At 40.3% G+C, this 18783-nt stretch overlaps 1 protein-coding gene across 2 annotated transcripts; it reads left to right on the top strand.

The window, feature by feature from the left end:
* Window positions 1–8295: 8295 nt before the first annotated feature.
* Window positions 8296–13094, top strand: dtx3l1 (deltex E3 ubiquitin ligase 3L1). Of its 2 annotated transcripts, none has more exons than XM_026361271.1 (5): window positions 8296–8439; window positions 10069–10151; window positions 10412–10560; window positions 11766–11977; window positions 12409–13094. In XM_026361271.1, exons 2-5 carry the CDS (start codon window positions 10070–10072, stop codon window positions 12476–12478), a joined length of 513 nt encoding a protein of 170 aa, XP_026217056.1. In that variant the 5' UTR covers window positions 8296–8439; window position 10069; the 3' UTR covers window positions 12479–13094. The 2 variants fall into 2 exon arrangements, with proteins under 2 accessions (XP_026217056.1, XP_026217057.1); XM_026361272.1 differs by having other exon boundaries at window positions 8322–8427.
* The last annotated feature ends 5689 nt before the right edge of the window (window positions 13095–18783 follow it).

Below are 18783 nucleotides of genomic sequence, written 5' to 3' on the forward strand. Positions count from 1 at the left end.
TTATCTCGTCAATCAAGGCTTGATAGTTTTGTGAAATGTTATCATCGCTAATGTGATTTGCCGAGTTTTCAGGCTGATGACTTATGTTTAGAATCTGATTTAATATATCATCATGATCAAACGGACAAGGATTGGGTTGGCTATGCTGCAGAGCTGGGGTTAAAGGTTGAGATTCAACACTATTATCCAAAGCAAGACTGTTTATCTCATCAAACAAGGCTTGATAAGCGTTTTGCTCAGAAGCTAACTCTGATTGAGAGCTACGGACAGCGAGTTGTTCTAATAGAGCATCTATTTGACTGAGATTATGAGGGGTCACGTCATCATCATCATCGTCGTTGCTAGTGTGGAGGATCAGGTTGTTAGGTTGCTCGTCAGTATGCTGAGGCAGCGTTGGCTGCGATAGAGCGCTGATAACTCGAGCCAAATATTCTCTCAGATTATTAAGCTCCATTCTCTTGACTATTCAACCTACATAAGCAACGGTAACATAAAACACATGAAACAGCTAACAACAGAATTCTTTGCCCACAACCAAACATAGGGCCTTCATTCTATACATTAAATCAATATTGTAACATAAACATTGATGAATTATACATCCACGACACACTCCTGACAGTTTTTTCAGTTGTGTGTACCCCGAGCTACACACCAGGAGAACCTAGAGTAGATGAACAATCTAGAGTTTAGGAACTGATGACACTCTCGCTTTTTTTCATTATGGAAATGTGAGGGAAGACGCAGGCTTACATCACATGATCCTGTTTGCAGGCACCGGACTCATCCTTCGATCGTCATCCAGCGGGGGAGGAAGGAGGCTGGACTGAAGAAAATAAAGGCTTCTTTTCTTCAAAATAAAGCGCCGACCATAATACATGGGGATCCGACCCTAAAATCATATACATTGCATCAGTTTTATGACCAAGATTTTTTAGTTTGTGATTTCTTAAAATAGACTGAGAGGACTTACAGCGTATGCTAGTTTTTTACACCCAGCGTTGTAGACTCTTAGGTTTTTTTTTTTTTCTTTATCTGAAGTCAAGCACAGCGCCGCTGATTGCTAAAAAATAAAAGAATGTGTGCTTCGTCACAAAATTGTAGAACATTGTTAGCTAGAATTTGTACTCAAATTAAGGATAAAACTTTTTAAATGTTTTCATCAGACAATATAAATTATTGACTAACAGGCTCCTAACTCAAATGGTCAGTGGACGTTTGGCGTAGCGGTTAAGCATCAGACTTTTTAAATGGCGAGCTCAGGTTCGTATCCCACTAACTAATGACATCATTATATATTTATTATTTAATACATTAATTAAACCCTACATTTAGACTTAACAATAATTAAACAAACTTACCGTTTTTACAAAGTCAGCGTTGCACAGCATGGACCAGTCTCGTTAGACTCCAGCAGACGGCTGCTTCTATGTCAGACGCTTGAACAGAACTGAGCTCCGATTTTTTGAAGCTTTGACCAAACTTCCAACTTTTATGGACTGGTGAAATTTTGGCGGGCGTAACGCTTGATGCAAATGTGTGTGTGTGTGTGGCACCGTTCTCACGGATTACCAGACAATCTTGAACTTCTAAGTTATTCCTTTGTATATTATCCCTGTCTTAGACGGGTCTGACGGATGTCTGAAAGTCAATAAAAGGTCATCTAGACGTAGTGAAAGGTCATCTAGACGCCATTACAATGACATCATTTTACCCTTATTGGAAAGGGGGGGGGGGGGGTCCGTGGGAAAGTAAGTTCACAGTGACCTTTGACCTTAAGATCATCAATCATAATTAAACAATAGATCCTGACAGGAAGTGGTCAGGAGCATCTCTCTGGGGCTATAACCAGACATCATATTGTGGATGAGCACAAACAAAATCCTCCAAGACCCTTAGGGACAGTATTTTTGCAATAATTGGCACCACTTACAGTAGCGTAATGTTAGCTGCTACACAGCCCATAATGCCTGGAATACACAACAGTACAAGAGGCTTGCAGTGCTGCAGTAACCACACACCTGCAGAGGCACATTTTCTACTGTATGTCAGAGAAACTGCAGCATACGTTCTCTCCATGTGGACAGTAAAACCGAAAAACACAGTGATAATGAAAACAAGTAGCTTACCTGTGATCACTGCACTGTTAGGTCTAATTCCAGTGCAGCCCAATTTGGTTTGGACTGTTTTAGGGAGAACATAAAGAAAAGTGCAATCTGTGTAACGGCTGATGGTCTGTTGTTTCCGTTTTATGGAGTTGACAGAGAAGAGCGATATCACTCCACTATTTGATGAACATGTTGGGTGACCACAGCCTGCAGGACATTGTTCATCTGGGCAAATGTGCCACTACAGCTTCATGTCCCGCAGGCAGAACAGTAAGTGCTGGCAGGTTAATTTAAGGATGAATTAGCATCCACATTTGTGTGATGGGGCAAACAGCACGGGTATGAGAATGATGAACATTAACACTTTTTCTTCCTCACGGCAGTGTCATGTGACAAAATTAACCACTATCAGTTCTTTCACTATTTCTTGGGGCTGAGTAAAAGCAGTTGGCTTGATAAGCTACTGTTCCTCTGCTCTGAGAAAAATGTAATAGTCACACCTCTGCCAACCACTCGTTAGTGGTGTCCAACCAAGGTGTGGGCCAAATGGGCCTGATCTTTCTGGGTGTGGATGAAAAGGCGGCATAATAATCACCCTTCCCTCACCCCTCTCTCAAATCATTGGTCTTCTCTGTGAACATCATTGTCCTCGAACGAGTGTCCTTTGTCCCTAAATTGAAGGTACGCAGCTGATTCAGGTCCTGACGTGTTACTCCCCCTGCGCTGTGCCATCCTCCTGTGTAGCGGCTGTTTGGTTTCTCCACTGTAAAGCTCAGAGCATTCACACTGTATCGCTTATTTTGTGTTTTACCAACTATGTCAAATGACTTATGTCGACCCAAGCCTGTGGATTTGAACCCAGATCCTTCTAGCTGTGGGGGAAAAGGTTCAAACCACCACATCATCATGTCTCCCCAGTTACAAGTCACCACTGGAAACTAAAGTTTATATGTGAGTACAGGTTTAGGCACAAATTCTTGTTAAGGTTAGAAAATATTGTGGTTTGGTTTGAAAGAATTGCTTCATTAAGGCTAGGGGACCTTTATTACAACTGCTAAGACATGCTTAATGAAACCAATGTCAAATTAATCTTCACTTGCAAATGTACTTTCTCATTGGTTCCACTTTTTTTCAAAACAATCAACACAAATTATCCAAAGACCACAAAATTATATTGGATTAACTGTGTCCAACAAAAGGCCACACCTATTCACAGCTGAGAGAAGTTACTTACATAATTATAAATCTGTAGCACAATTTTGTGCAACCCCCGGTGCACTGCTCTTTTTCATTGTTTTGAAAAGTATATGAAAAAAACTGTTGACTATAGTGATAGTGATGGCTTTAAAATTGAAAATGCTGACTGTTGGTTACAAACAGGAAATGAACATTGACTCCGACCTACACAGACTTTGTCATTCTATAATGTCACCGGACTTCTTTCTTTGATGTTCTATGGCTATTTGATTTTATTGCAATGTAAACTGAATGGACAGATTCAGTCTGTCTATGAAAAAAGGGAATACAAAATTTAAAGAGTAAAAATTTGCAACACTCAAACCAAATAATCTAATTGTTGCCAATGAATGGCTTTGAGGCCATGGCATCGCTAATCCCAGAGGACATTTAGCTTATTTAAAATAGCTGCACATAACTGTACTTTGTAGGAGATAAGGTCAATTTCAAATGAATTCAGACTCTGCAGGAAGGAGCTGTCACAGTGGATTGCTTTCAAACACACAGAATTAATGTTTGATGCCTATCTGCTAAATCTCATGCATTGATTGTAGAGATAAATAAAGAAGAAACAGTAAATAGAGCATACCTATCCAAAGCAAGCACACTCACATATACAACATAAGCAAAGTTCCCGTGGGGAATGTCATTTTTACGGAACTTGACTTGTCTGTTGTAGTGTTTGGAAATAGTTTGTTCAGGGAGTCGCTTTAGTCATTGAAAATCATTGGAAGCATTCTGTTGAAGGGGCACACTGGACAAATGACAAAAGCAAATTTAAAACCGAGTCAAGCCGTTTCCATTTATGTGTGTGTGTGTGTGTGTGTGTGTGTGTGCAGGTGAAATTCACACTCCTCTCCTTTAGCAGCAATTTTCCTCTCTCCGAATCAGCCTGGTAGAGCAGCGGCTCTGATGTGATGAGAAGTGACAGCTGCTGTGGACTGTTTCGACTGGATGTGATCCACTTGGCTCGCTGCTGATCAAATCTCCAACAACATACTATTAACTCCAAGCAAATTGTGCCAAGTAGGTTAAAGGGAGCCTTGTCTGTTTTAATATCACTGATATCTCCATTTGTTGTCAGGGTGTAAAAAGACTCATCTCGCTTAGCAGGCGCTTTGATAGCAAAAGCGCATTTGTCACACTCACTTTTCCTCTCTTTCTCCTTTCTCTCCTTCTGCTTTCTCTCTCCTTTCTGCTGGAGCAAATCAGCTCATTGTGTGATTTTAAACAACATTTTATAGACCAGCGGATTTGTTGAACTCATTCCTCTTGAAGAAGTAACTCGATTTTTTCATTCTGTGCTTATGACAGCAGTTTTTTCATATGCAAATCCGTGGATGTCTTGAAATTGAGGTGATTTTATTTAATATCAGTGAACCACAGCCTTGAACCACTGTGGTCAAGACACTGTTTTGTAATAAAGATTAACTTATGAAATGTAAAATGCACGACTTGATCCGCAGGTATTCAAGTTTCTGATTGTGTGGTTTGTGGAGGTGTAGTAGTGAGATTGTGTTCTATCAAAAGTTACTGATTTAATCAAAACCCTTCATACAGATCTCATCAACATTTGTCCAATTTGAACAATGTAAACCTAAATATGCCTCACTGTCTTTGACGCACACCATCTCTGGATGTATTATTAGGTATTCATTGATTCTACCACAACATAAAGAAGCACATGTTGCAGAAATAAATAATACATGATAACATGATCTACAGTTTGGTCTTTCACTGACTTGTGGCTTGTGGAAAGAGTTACAGTAAGTCACGCTCTCGTCAGACATAAAAATATAGAAACTATTCCGCTTTAACACGGCCTCAACATTTCCTGATCTTTAAAGGTTTTTTTTATTTACATGAATGTGTTTTAACAGATTATTCAGACGTGCAAAATACCACAATAACAATAACAATGGAAGTTGATATTAAATGTGCATAATGCATGAAATGTGAGTGCGTTGTATGAGAGATACCAATGTAACATTGGGCTGAATAAAACTGACAGAGCTGTTCATCATACCTTATGGGGCCAGGCGTCCACTTAGCTGATGGTTCTGATAAATGTTTCTACAGTGACAGTGAAATCAATGCACTGCCTACGTTTCTATCTGCCGCTGACAACACTGGAGCTCCTGGAAAAGGACTTCATAATCTCTGAAAACATGAGGTGTACATAAATGTACACCTTAAGGGCATAGTTAATATGTATATTATGTAATGTCATCATATTCAGCATCTGAAGATTTTACATAAAGTTTAAAGCAGTTGAGATGGACGGATGTCTGAGGATCCCATTTGAAGATATTACACAATGCTAGTGTGTGTTTTTCTCCATGCAGTCAGTGGGAAATACGTTCGTCGGTACACATGATCAAGAGGCACCGCAATGAGTAATCAAATGCCAAGTCTTTGGAGCAGAGACTCAGAATTTGCCATCTTATTATTTCTTTACTGGATGGATTTATCGGAGGTTTTGAGTGGAGTTAAGCATTTGTTTTTTTAGTGGTGGGTTTCTCTAAATGAAATGGCTCCCCACTTTCCTTGTAGAGAGAAAAATCAATTGTGACATTCTCCAGACAGTGCACACCACATTTAATTAGCATGGAGACACGTGGGAGAAAGCCAAATTATTCAATAACTGAGGAGAAGACACTGGTTAGTTAAGCCGGGGCAAAGGAGGGCAATGGAGGAAGCAACGTGATGGTAAATGGGAGATGATAGGGAGGCAACAGGACGGCTACAAGGGGAGGCAGGCAAGGTGAGGAAGAGGTGAAGAGGGGACAGGAGAAGATGAAGTGAGCGAAAGAAAGTGGGGGCAATGGGGAAGGAATTGAGGGTGTGAGAGGAAGCAAAGGGGAAAGACAGGGAGGCCAAGGGTAGATGAAGCGGGTGGGAATGACTTCTGTGTGGAAGCACACGAATCCTGTCCATTTAATTTGTAGTTTAGCCTAATTTCTCACTACAGATGCCAGTTATACCTGACAGCAGCTCCGCGGCTAATTGTGCCATTCGCGGTGATAGAGTACCGAGCTTATGCTCCTGCTGAATCTTATTAGATTCTAATCTTATTAGGTGAAAGTAAACTCTTTCTGTCTTCAAGTCTGAGAGGATGTGATTAAAAAGGTTCTCTTTTTTCACTCTCCACTGCAGTCACCTTTACAGATATGGGGGACAATTGTTAACGAAAATGTTGAGCTGTGAGTTTGTTCTCCAGCGAAAACAAATTGATTGTGAAACCGTATGTACCTTTCTCTGCATGTATTTTATCTCTCCTTTCTGTGTCTATCTGCGTCTTTCTTTCCTTTTAACATGTTTTTTTTCCTTTTTCTTCCAGTCATGCAAAAGAGCAGTAGACGCATCATTTTATACTGAATAAAAATAAAACAAAAAAACAATGATGTAAAGATGCAGAATGATGTAAAGCCGCTGGCTTGTTCCTGGCAGAGGATTTTCGCTGCACCTCACTCTCCATTGTTGGTCCTGCTGTTAATTTTGGAGAACAGTACACAGATTTACAGATTTGGTGTTTTGCAAATTTTCCTGCTTCAGTTTTTTGTGATTTGTGATTTTTCCATGATCCTGTGGTACACAGAAGCACAATTCTAAGCATTTTCTATGTTTCAAAGACTCATATTGGTGATAATTCAAATTTATGCAAAGAGTCAACATTTACAGTGTTTACCCTTCTTTTTCTTGACTGCTGCTTTTTACATATTATGGAACTCATGATGGATATGTGCCTCTGGCCAAAGCCTGACTCTTGGAGATCGACTTTTGCCTTAAAGTTAATCACAACTTGTGGACTGGAAATGGTGTCGTTGCCAAAGCTTTCGGCCATGATCGGGTACTTTGGATTTAATGACCAGTGCTGTTTGACCGCTTAACCTGAACTAAAACCCGACTACACCAGCGGTGTAGTACCAGTGTGAGCAAATTAATGGCAAGGCAGTAAAAAAAGCAGCAGCATCCGCTAGTTTCATTAAGTGTAAAATGTAAAACCTGCAATCGATTGTCCTCCTACAGTCTGACTGTAGTCAAGAGCAAAATCTACACACAAGAGTGGTTCATGGTGATACAGCAAAGGGTTGGTGCCACTCTGAAACAAGTTTTCCTGGCCGAGAGCTGGTTCTTTGGCTGTCAAAACGTGTAGAACTGGTTCAAAAGTAAACAACTAGTATCACAACATAAGAGCTGTAAAAGGTTTGAGAGATGGACTACTAGAGTTTGTGATATTGATCTTAAAATATTCCTCCTTTTTAGTGTCCCTCCAGGTGAGTACCTGAGTGGGCAGGCCCAAAATGACCCACTTGGGTATGTTCTATTTGTATTTATGTGCTTTTGACAAAAGTCGAGCTTACAATAGTCATATGCCACACTTCAAACATTCACCTCCCTCCTACTTACCTTTTTTTTATTTAACAGTCAGCCATCAGACAAACAGTATATGTGCTGGTCATTGAGACTGGCCAGTTGGTCAAATTCTACTAAACTGATGCTGAAACCGGTTTCTAGACTTGCATCCCTCTAATCCTTTTTGTACATTAAGAACTAATGCTAACTAAAGCTTCAGGAATTTGTTTATGTATGTTATTTGTAAGAACTGTTTTCCACTTTGATTTAAACATTATTATCATTATAGCGTTGTTGGTCAGTGCTCTTGGCTTCAGTATCACCTTGGCTGGATGGATGAAGCTCAGAGTGCAGATTGCGTCAGGGTATTTAGTCCCTGTAATTCATGCCTGCAAGTCAAGTCATTTAGTTCTTTTTATTTTAGCACTCATTCACCACTCTGCCACACATTCCTGCTCACAGCTTTCGCTCTCTCTCTATCTCATAGAGAGGTTACCTTACAGTAGCCGTCAAAGCTGCTACACCAGTCAGACAGATCACTCAGCACTAAACCACACCTCAGCAAGTCGACACGCCCATCTCTCTCTTCCTCTTTGTATCTGTGTCTGTCTGTCTGTTTCTCATGTCATCATGAGCTGAACGAGACAGCTGATGCCCAGGACCACGCAGGAGTGAGACAGACGATAAGGACACCATTTCACTAAGGTGTGGAGAAGAGAAGCAGCAGGTACAAATGAAGGTAACAACCACATACTGTTAAACAGATTTACTATAATAATTAGAAGTTGAGAAATGTCTTTGCCTGTGTTGTGTCAGCCAAACCTGCATAGACTGTAGTGTAGAAGTGACTTTAAAAACAAACAAAAAAAACAGTCACAAAAACTATAGGTGTCATTCCAAATTTCCAAGTGCCACCTGATTCACTGGGATAATATCTGAACACAAGCTCAACAGTCTCACGAAAACACAGGCCGGTGTTTAACATTGAATCAGAAAATCAAATTCTATTGGTGTCATCAGCTATTTGTGGCATCTAACCACACACTAACAGAGGAGCTTGACAAACTAGATTTCTGCTCACACCCACAGTGAAGCTCCTCCACTATCATTGGAATGAAGTGATAACATCCATGTCGGATGTTTTAGTCAGTCGAGGGTACGGTCTCAAATGTTTAGGTTAGAACATTGACTTTATACGTGACTAGCATTCTTCAATAACAAAGCAAGGAGGTCCACATACTTTAATGTACTTCTGGTTCAGGGATGAGTTGTGCGTCAAGTTTTAATGAAACATTATGTTAGTAATTTGTAATCACCAACTTAATGGCAGCTGGGAAAGTTCACAGGCCACAAAGAACAGTGGTTAAACACATTCATTAAAGAGCTGCTGCTCTGCTAAAAAGGTTAAACCTGTTTAATAGTAAAATATAAATGGAATGCAGCAATAAAATTAATACAATTCATACCATGTCTTGGGGTTTTTCTTCACACTCTATAGTATATTGGTAACAACACACTGGATTTGGATTTAACAATTTAACTACCAAAAACTGGAAACACGTTGAAGTCACTTAAACAGTCCATGTGCACTCACAGTTTGTGTATCTACAATTAGGATTAAGACGAAATAAGAGGAATCGCTAATATTATATTGTCATTACACCAACAGTATGGTGTATGTGTGAATATTACACATTTGATGGTGGAACAACTGCTGATTCCATTCAAGAGTTAGAAGAGTCGACTCTTCAAGCACAGACTGAGTGGACACTGATCTAATGACATGTTTATCCAGCAGTTTCACTCCAATTCACACTTTTATTCACAAGGCGCTAACAGCTCTCTGTCCTTTGACCTTAATGGTTTAAGCAAGTCAGGGTGCGAATGACCAAAACCTCAAAATCTTCAGCAATCACAAAAACAGACAAACTGTCTTGTCTGAATGGATAAATGTTTTCAAGCCTGCTCTGCAAGTTCACTGCTTTTAAGTGCTGCTATGCACTGTGTAAAAAGCAAATTCTTGGCCTCACAGCATAGCTCAAATTCACTTTAAACCCGAGTGTTTTGAAGATATGGGCCTAAACAGCAATAAAGCACAAAATGTAAAAAATGATCTTACTTATCAGAATCAGTCATGGAGTCCTCTTAGGTGATTGGGACAGTTGCTTGCTTGTATATTTTCTTTTCAGAGCTTCCAGAGACTCTGTACAACTCTTTTCACAGGCTGATTAGCACTGACCAGGGCAAGATAACTGACCTCAATGACTCTCTCACTCTTTGACAGTAATCTTTTTTTGTTATTATCGTTGTTCATCAGTCAAACCTGTTGATCTGTTTCCCTCTTGTGTGTTCATTGACTGCTGCTCAGTATGGGATCTGGCCAGAGCAAGGACAAGTTACACTGTAACCGCTATCTGGACAACAAGGGTCCTCCATCACTGGAACAACAAGGTCTGTCACAAAAACACACACCTAATTCCCAGTGTCAAGATGTCCATTATCATTATTATCATTAGTGGTAGTAGTATTAATATTAATATTATTATCATTAGTAGTAGTATTCATATTCATCCTATTACTGTTAGTAATAGTATTAGCAACAGCAGTACTACTGATATTTATCTATTTCTCATTAATAATCATTAATCATTAATAATATCATTAATTAATAATCATTAATAATAATAAAATATAATCTGCTTTATGTGCAGTTGAGGATGGAGTGAATGGGACATACCGAACACCAAATGTCCAACCACAAGGACAGATGACTTGGGTGGTCCTCCACAGAGACCTGCCCGGATTCCCTCATGACAACACCGTGCAGATCAACTTTGTTTTCCAGGATGGAGTACAGACAGTAAGCTAGGTTCAAACCACACTATACATCGGGTGTTGCTAACCCTGGTCCTTGAGGGCTTGTTTTCTAACTGCCCCAGCTACTGACTGGTTGAACACACCTGACTGAGGCCATCAGCAGTGCGTAGGGCAGGGATAGCTGGAAAACAGACAGGACAGTGGCCCTCGAGGACCAGGGTCGGCCTCTCCTGTTGTACATTTATTTAAAGTCCGAGTTACTGTTTGGTGGATCTATTCTCAGAAAATGACTGATTTTAGCAGATGTTTCAGTCATTTTTATTTGGAAATTCAAGCACACTTTGAGTCAAATGGGTTTGTACATGGCTAAATTGTTTGTACCTAAAGGTATTCAAAGGCTAATTTTAAAAGAACATGTTTTACACAGGATTAATTCCCAGTTTGATTCATGGAATGAAGTGACAAGAACAGAAAGCAAAGTCACAGACAACCTTGAAAGAGAAGAAAACCACATCAGAGTTGACTTTAGTTTAAATGAAAGAAAGTGAAAGAGCTCCGAGTGCAGGTTTCTATGGAGACTGGCAGCATTCTTCCCAATAAGAAAGCTGATGATCTGGTTAGTCTGGTTATCAGGGCTACAGGACGATGGGACCTGCAAAGAGGAAAACACTGAAAGCACTTTTAGTCTGTTTAGTTTGTAAAGGGAAACACATGTGTTAGCGCTGCTGCCATAATTAACATATTGCATTTGAGTACTGTATGTATTACATCAACTCATTCACCAATCACAGCACACTGTGATGTATTGCTGTTCCTGCCACAGCTACCTGTGAATGAATGTGATTCCTGCTGTTTGCCAGTTTTTTCAAATTTTACCACTCCACTTAAAGGCCCATTATCAGTTGTTTCACACTCGTAATCCAGAAGGGGTAAAATGCACCAGTACTCTAACAAGTACATATCATCAACGCTATGTGCTATAATAAGGTGACCCACATTTATTATTAACCACGATGACGGTGGTTCAGCACATGATAACAACCTACTAATTTGATGATAATAGCCTACAGAGCTGAGCCATATGCACGCTGCAATAGCCATAGTGGCTATTGCACATGTCTCATATGACATTTTCTATTTACAGTATTTGTTAAATTGACATTAACCTGACTTGAATAGACTTTATGGAGTCCTGTAGAAGACAGTGTTGGGTACTGTGTGACTGAAACATAACTTCTCTTCCTGCAGGAGAAACACCCTCATCCTGGACAGCCCTATTCAGGGATACGGCTCTGTGCTTACCTGCCTGACAACCGCGAGGGAAAAAAGGTTCTCAAGCTTCTTGAAAGGGCTTTCTACCAACAGCTCCTCTTTACTGTTGCCACAAATACAGATGGAAAGGACGTGATCACCACAGCGTTCATCCCCCTAAAAACCCAACAAGACGGAGGAAGCGGAGCGTACGTACATATTACAACCACAGACAACATTATTGACTAAACTGTAGGAACACTTCTGAAGGACTGAACTGACTCAATAAGATGATTCATTTATGTAGTTGTTGTTTATGTTGCTCTTAGCCTCAAACACAGTCAGTCTGGACTGTATGTACAGTATTTTAACAGAAGCTCCTCTCACATTCACTCTTATTGTAGTGGGAGAACCTCATACTGTTCCAAACGAGGCACATTGGGCAAAGTTTTGCTGTGATGTACATTATTACAATACATTATTATTGCAATACATTTGTTTTACAATAATGCATTTTGTAAATATTTGTGTGCGAATTAATTATCATTCTGCTTTTAAAGGGGTATGACAGAATAAATGACAGAAGTGACATAAGAACTATTGATCTAAATGTAATAAAATTGTCTGTGTGTTCTCTCAGTGATGGATACCCAGACCCTGACTACCTGAAAACTGTGAGGACGCTACTGAAGGATAAAGGCATTAAATAACATCTCACACATAATGAAGTCATGGACACAATGAAGGCAGAGAACTGAAGGAACAACAGCAACAAAATGTCTCATAAAACATTATTATTGTTGACTGTGTGGAATCTTGAATATAAACTATGTATTATTGTATTACTGCAGTTCTTATACGGTACAATGTAAATGTTTTAGGCACTTTAAATGGTTAGATTCTTATCCACCACACAGCATCATCAGCAAAAGAATCTGATGGGTCCAAAATTCATACAGCAGCATAAGACATCAACCCCACACGTGCAGTTACAGTCATAATGAACCATCTTCAGGTAAAAGAAGAACAAGGGGATCTGGAGATAGTGGGGCTCCCACAGAGCAAGTTCACCGAGTCAGTGAGGGATGACATGAAGAGCAGCTGAGGATGTCAAAATCCACAGGACTGTGGCGAGTTCTCCAAAATGCTTGGACCATCCTATTTACCAACCTGTCTTGAAAAAACTGTGTGATTTCAGTTGCATTCTTTATTTTAACCTTTAATAGAAGTCACAGCTATCTTATGTAGTGTCTTTAGTTTTTTTGTTCAGATTGTTGTTTTGTTGGTCATAATCAGAGTTTATGGAATAAAGATAATTTTGCACTACAAAGTGTAATGTCTCTTCTGAAATGACAGTGATCGAACCCAACATTGATGTTTTATGAAAACATTTTGAACACTTTTACTCATGGACTGGCTCAGAAATGTTTTAGGTCAGTGGCTCCCAAACCCAGTCCTCAGGTCCCCTGTGCTGTTTGTTTTCCATCCATTTATGTCCTGCCCGCTACTGATTACCTGAATCAGGCGTGTTCAGTCAATCAGAAGCTGGGAGATAACATTTTAGATGAGTGTGGAATAAGGGCAGGCAAAGTGAATTGGTATCTTCCAGTTTGTCATTGACTGAACACCTGATCCAGGTAATCAGCAGTGGGCAGGGCAGAGATAGTTGGAAAACAAGCAAGTTTTCCCTCCTGTTACTTGCCAGAAACAGAAACAAAAACAGAATAACAGCAGTGGGGTGAAGGATATAATGTTTTAACAGGTCTGAAGACAGGCTTTGATGACTCTATATCATCCTCTTCTAGGCTGCGCCATCTGTCTTCTGATGTGGTGCTTTTTCCTTCACCTTCCCTCAAACACTAGAAGGTGCTACTGATGGGCTGTGGGGGTCGGGGTGAGAAAGGATAATCATCAGACATTTACTCACAGGTAAAACAAAACCACATTGTGACTGTTAAAACCTGCAGTTCCACTACTCAGTCTCTGGAACAATAAGAACAAACAAACCTTGAACTTAAAAATCCAAATGTCCACCAGAGTAACAGCACAGCTGAGAAGGCTTCCAGCCATGCAAGCACAGTTTGACGCTTACTTGTTAAATCTTGTTAAAATGTCTGATAGGGGTGTTGATGCAAATGCTGCACGGCACTGTCACTCCACTCTGACAGATATGTTTACAGAAGAACAATTGTTTTCAGTGTCTAGTAGTGTATCCCATTTACCAAGATGCAGGGCAGAAAGTGACCTGAATACTGTGAACACAAAACACTTGGTGCATGACATTTGCATTTACAGCTGAATCACCATTTGCTTGCATGGAATATGAAACAGGTCTACTACGTGAGCATGTTTTGTTTCCACCACAACGCTCGCTGTTGTTCCAAACTCAGGTTCACCATCTGGACAATAGGATACAAGAAGAGTTATTTCCACTTCACCCAAGAGGGAAGATCCACCTCAGACAATAACGCAATATGCTCAGGTCTGTGGCAGATCTGCTCAAATTCTTCAGCTGAAGCAAGTGAATTAGATCCCCAGTCATCAAAGGGAACAGTCTTTAAGAGTACCACATGCGTGCTGCTGAGTGGGAAGTATAGGAAGAACAGGAACCAGACTGACCTGACCGGATGAGGACAGTGACATAAAGAAATCTGACATTTGTCATCATTGTGAAAAAGTGTCTGATTTTAAGAAAGTTAAACACCTACACAGCTGGACTGAAGTCAGGGGGTTATTAAAGTATAAGTTATTATTTAATTGACTAACGGCATGAAAAGTCTGCTGTTCCAGTTATCACAATTATTGCAACTTGGTTTGCAATAAGTTTGATATACACTGTTCCCCACTGAAAAGCTTCATTTTAGTATAAGAACTAACAACTCTCTGAGTCGATCTGAGGCGCAGCAGGGTTTGATGTCATAATATGAAAATGAATTATATCAAGGTAATACTGCTTCTACTAAATGTTAAACGTTAACATCTAATGTAATGTTGTTGGTGAAAAGTGAGATTAATGTGTCTGAAATTAGAGCTGTGTATATGCCGAATACTCCAGTTAATCTATAACAGGACTAACACCAGCTATACCAGAAGAGGTGGACACGGTTGTAGAAGGACAACAACTCAGCAGAAGGACCAGTATCTGCTCTTCTCTGCAAGGAGGAACAGGAGGAACACTGCCAGAGCCCTACAAAATGACCTCCAGCAGACCACCAGTGTGAACTGGTGGTCTGACCAAACTGTGAGAAACAGACTCCATGACTCACAGCTCAACACCATGCAGCTTGATTAGCATTCACCAAAGGACCCCAGAATTGGCAGGTCCCCCACCAGCACTATTTTCTCTTCACAGATGAGAGCAGGTTCACACCGAGCACATTATGCTGCCTGTAACATCATCAAGCATGACGATGACTTGGTGGTTGACCAGTGATGGTCTGGGAAGGTAGACCACAGACTTATGCACAGACTGTCTAGGAACTCACAGATGCCCTGATCCAGGTCTGGGAGGATCCCTCAGAACACCACGCCCAGACGTTGTTGATGGCATACATCATACATGTGTCATGATGTTTGGGCAACTTGAATGAATCTATGATTTCAATTTTTCACTTTAATTTTCTATGTGATTTTAAATTAGTCCTCCATGAGTTGATCATCTTGGTCTCTAGTGACTGTTGTTATATGATCTGGTTCTGACAGGTAGATTCAAGTTTAGCGCTTAAGCTTTAGCTTTATGTCTGACACTCAATGCAGACAGTAGAAAACACAGTGGTCTGTACAGCTGACCTCAGAGAGAGAGGCGACATGGACAGTTAACAGCCGTACCACCACTGAAGAGCAGTCTGGGAATGGCATTTTGACATTTGATCTGTGATTAAATCACCACACTATTCCTTGTTCAGTAGTCTGACAACACAAAGAGACAGATATGTAAATAAGAACAACCATGTTGTGAATTCCGCTGCCTTCTCTGGTGTTTTTGGTGCTTTCACTTGTGCGGTTTAATATAAAATTATAATTTAAAGGACTGAAATTGCAACAGAATAGATGTGGGTGATTGGGGTGCTTGTTGAAACCCTCTCCCTCCACAGAAGAAGAAGAAGTCTCTCAATTGCATCACACAAAAAAATAACATAATAGACGGCAAATAAACAGTTTAACAACAGTTGTGATGTTGCTGGATCACCACTATGAAAATATGTATGATCTGAATTAAGTGAAGACAATATATTGACTCTAATACCTGATCTGCCTACATGCCTTTATCCGGTTTAGGGATTAACCCTCTTAAACATCCTTAATTTCTTCACCACTACAGTGGCAGTGAATTGTCACTTTGGCAGATATAGACATGATTCTGAGGTGTTTATCAATGCAACGTTTGAGACATACCTTCTACCTAATAACTAAAATATCATCAACTCGCTCTGCCTATTTGAATAAACTTGTTTTTCCACCTGTGCACAGCGCGCACTGAGACTTTCATGCTCAGGAAAACACCAAACAGAATAGAAACCACAGCCCTGTGTGTCACACTATCACATAGTGACTTAGTCTAATTCCATAGAAATGAATCTGTGCAGGCACTGTTTTTTTATATGATTTGATTATAATATTTCAAAGTCTTTCCCCAAAGAGCCCACTACTATGTAGTTTTAAGACACATTAGAGAATAAGAGAGGTTCCACTGCACAACTGTTCCAATAGGAGGGAAATGGTGGGAAGAGCGCTGCCGTTTATTGGTCTTATTTTTCTCTTCTACCTTTATGCCCTACTTAAAGGCTTGCTGCTACCTTATTGGTCCATATTGCCAAGTGTGAACTTTCCCAGTTTAATGCAGGCCTGATGTTCTCTTCAAACTGAATTACAGCCAGGTCCTAGCACTCACAATAAAGTATAATCTCATTTGGGAGGCCTCTGTCATCCAGGAGCCTCTTAAACCACTTTCTCCTGGACGCTTGCTCGCACACACACACAAGCGCGCACACGCACGCACACACACTCATCTGTCCACCACTGGCAGGTCACACAGCCTGTCAAATCTGTCTTCACCACAACACACACACACACACACATCAGGGACGCACAAGGCTGTAGTATTGTTTGTAGCTCCAGGGGCAGCTATATACCCAGTCCCAGTATATTCAGCTGAGGGAGGCTCACAATTTTGTCAAAATAGTTCCTTTGCCACAGAAGTATAATCCTTTATAAATTTATTTCTAGTCAACTTTGACAATAAATATCAGTTTAAGCACAAAAATGTATTAGCAACATAGATGTGTTAGCGTTCTCCTTCCTCCTCTGTCATCACTGTCCTTTTGTGACTAGTGATAAATGGTCCACAGCAGTGTTTCATTAAGCTCTTTAATTTAGCCCACAATTAGAGTCCATCCGTTTTGGAAGACAAAGCAGATTGTGTGCCTGGTAATTACAAGACTTGGGGATGGTGGATGGTGGAAGATGGATGTAATCTAGATATCTGTCTTTTGCTTCCAAAGAAAGTCAACATGTGGTTTATGTATATGTGCGTGTGTGTGTGTGTGTGTGTCTGTTCTGAAAATCTTTGAAATCAGACTGCACAGGGATTGCAAAGGCTGGAGACCTTTAGACAAGTATGCTTTCAGTCATCATAAAGCTTCCTTTACATTCATCCTCTCACTCTTTATCCCTCAATAAGCAGCCCTTTTCCAGCCCTGCCCACTCACTCATCACAATGCTATCAGAGCCCAGGCCACAGGCAGCCAGACACTCGCGTTCCCCTGTGCTCCCACTTTATCCCTTCACAAAGACCCAACAATGGCTTGCAGAGCAGCCTTCCGCTACTGTACAAGATCTTCAGTTCTGTGTGTTGTGTGATAGGATCTTTACCCCGTCTTTGCTTTTCTGTTTGAGAGTTGTGATACCATATCCACATGAGAATGTCCTAACGTCTGCCCAGTCCGTCGTCTTCCTCGCTATTCAGACAGCGCTGCAGGAGTTTCGGGATGCTGATTCTCGGTGGACAAAACCATTCATCGTGAGTGAAGGAGATAAATTTGGTATTTGCAGATTTTCGGGAATGAGATATGATTTGGAAAAAAAACCCCATGGGAATCTGAATGTGGTTAAGAGGGACTGAATGTGAGTGCATGAGATCTGATGTCAAAACACATCAAAGTGCTAGTTCATGCCTTGACCGTCTTGTAAAATACTTTTGTAAAATGTAATATCTTAATTATTTATGACTTTGAGGTACAAAAAGAATCAAGACCAATATATGTTTAAAGCATGACTATGTTCATTCTCTAAACTGGCTTAAACTCTGAAGTAAATGAGTCCACTCCACATTGTTCATATTCAACATTTTATTATAACTCTGCTATCTCTGTCTGCCCTGAAAGCCTTATGATGTACTATGGGTTTTTGAATGTAGACTGATGAACATGGAACATGGAAACGTCCCTCCAACCTTTACTCCACCTGCGCAAAAGGGGTCTCTTAAACCTAGCTGACTCACCTTTCCTCCTTACATCCAACTAGGAACTAGAAGAAGACTGTCAAGACAATGTCCTTCTAGTCTTACTAGAAATCCAAGAGTCACTTCCAGCCATACAGTAGTTGGGGGAATGTCAGCAGATTATATTTAATGTACATAACAAAACAGCACTATTTGGGCTGTTCTCATACCTTCTATAATAACTGCTATAAAGTGTATTAATGCCTTTTAGAATGCATAAGCAAGTAAAACATGGGTATTACATCACAACAAATTGCATAAACTAAATGTGTGAAATGGTCGATGTGTGTGAACATCCTATTGCTGAAACTTCTGCTGTAAAAGTGATGCAGACATCCAGGACTCTACAACTCTTTGGTCGGGCTCCACTGTCCTGAGCAAAACAGTTCCCATACCAGCTATGTAGGTTAACCTGTGTTGAATTTAAATGAAACATGATTTAATTAGGATTTAATTAGTTAAGTAGATAAATAGAAGGAATTAAAATAATTTTCTTAATTGGAAGCCCAAGCTTGT

The sequence above is a fragment of the Anabas testudineus genome, chromosome 2, assembly GCF_900324465.2.
Source record: "Anabas testudineus chromosome 2, fAnaTes1.2, whole genome shotgun sequence".
Classification (NCBI taxonomy): Eukaryota; Metazoa; Chordata; class Actinopteri; order Anabantiformes; family Anabantidae; genus Anabas; species Anabas testudineus.

What these genes read in the sequence shown, in the direction of transcription:
- dtx3l1 (XM_026361271.1), top strand. Translation starts at nt 10,070, where the DNA reads ATGGGATCTGGCCAGAGCAAGGACAAGTTACACTGTAACCGCTATCTG. An exon ending in TCCATCACTGGAACAACAAG is followed by an intron (nt 10,152 to 10,411) that starts GTCTGTCACAAA and finishes CTTTATGTGCAG; the next exon opens with TTGAGGATGGAGTGAATGGG. An exon ending in TCCAGGATGGAGTACAGACA is followed by an intron (nt 10,561 to 11,765) that starts GTAAGCTAGGTT and finishes CTCTTCCTGCAG; the next exon opens with GAGAAACACCCTCATCCTGG.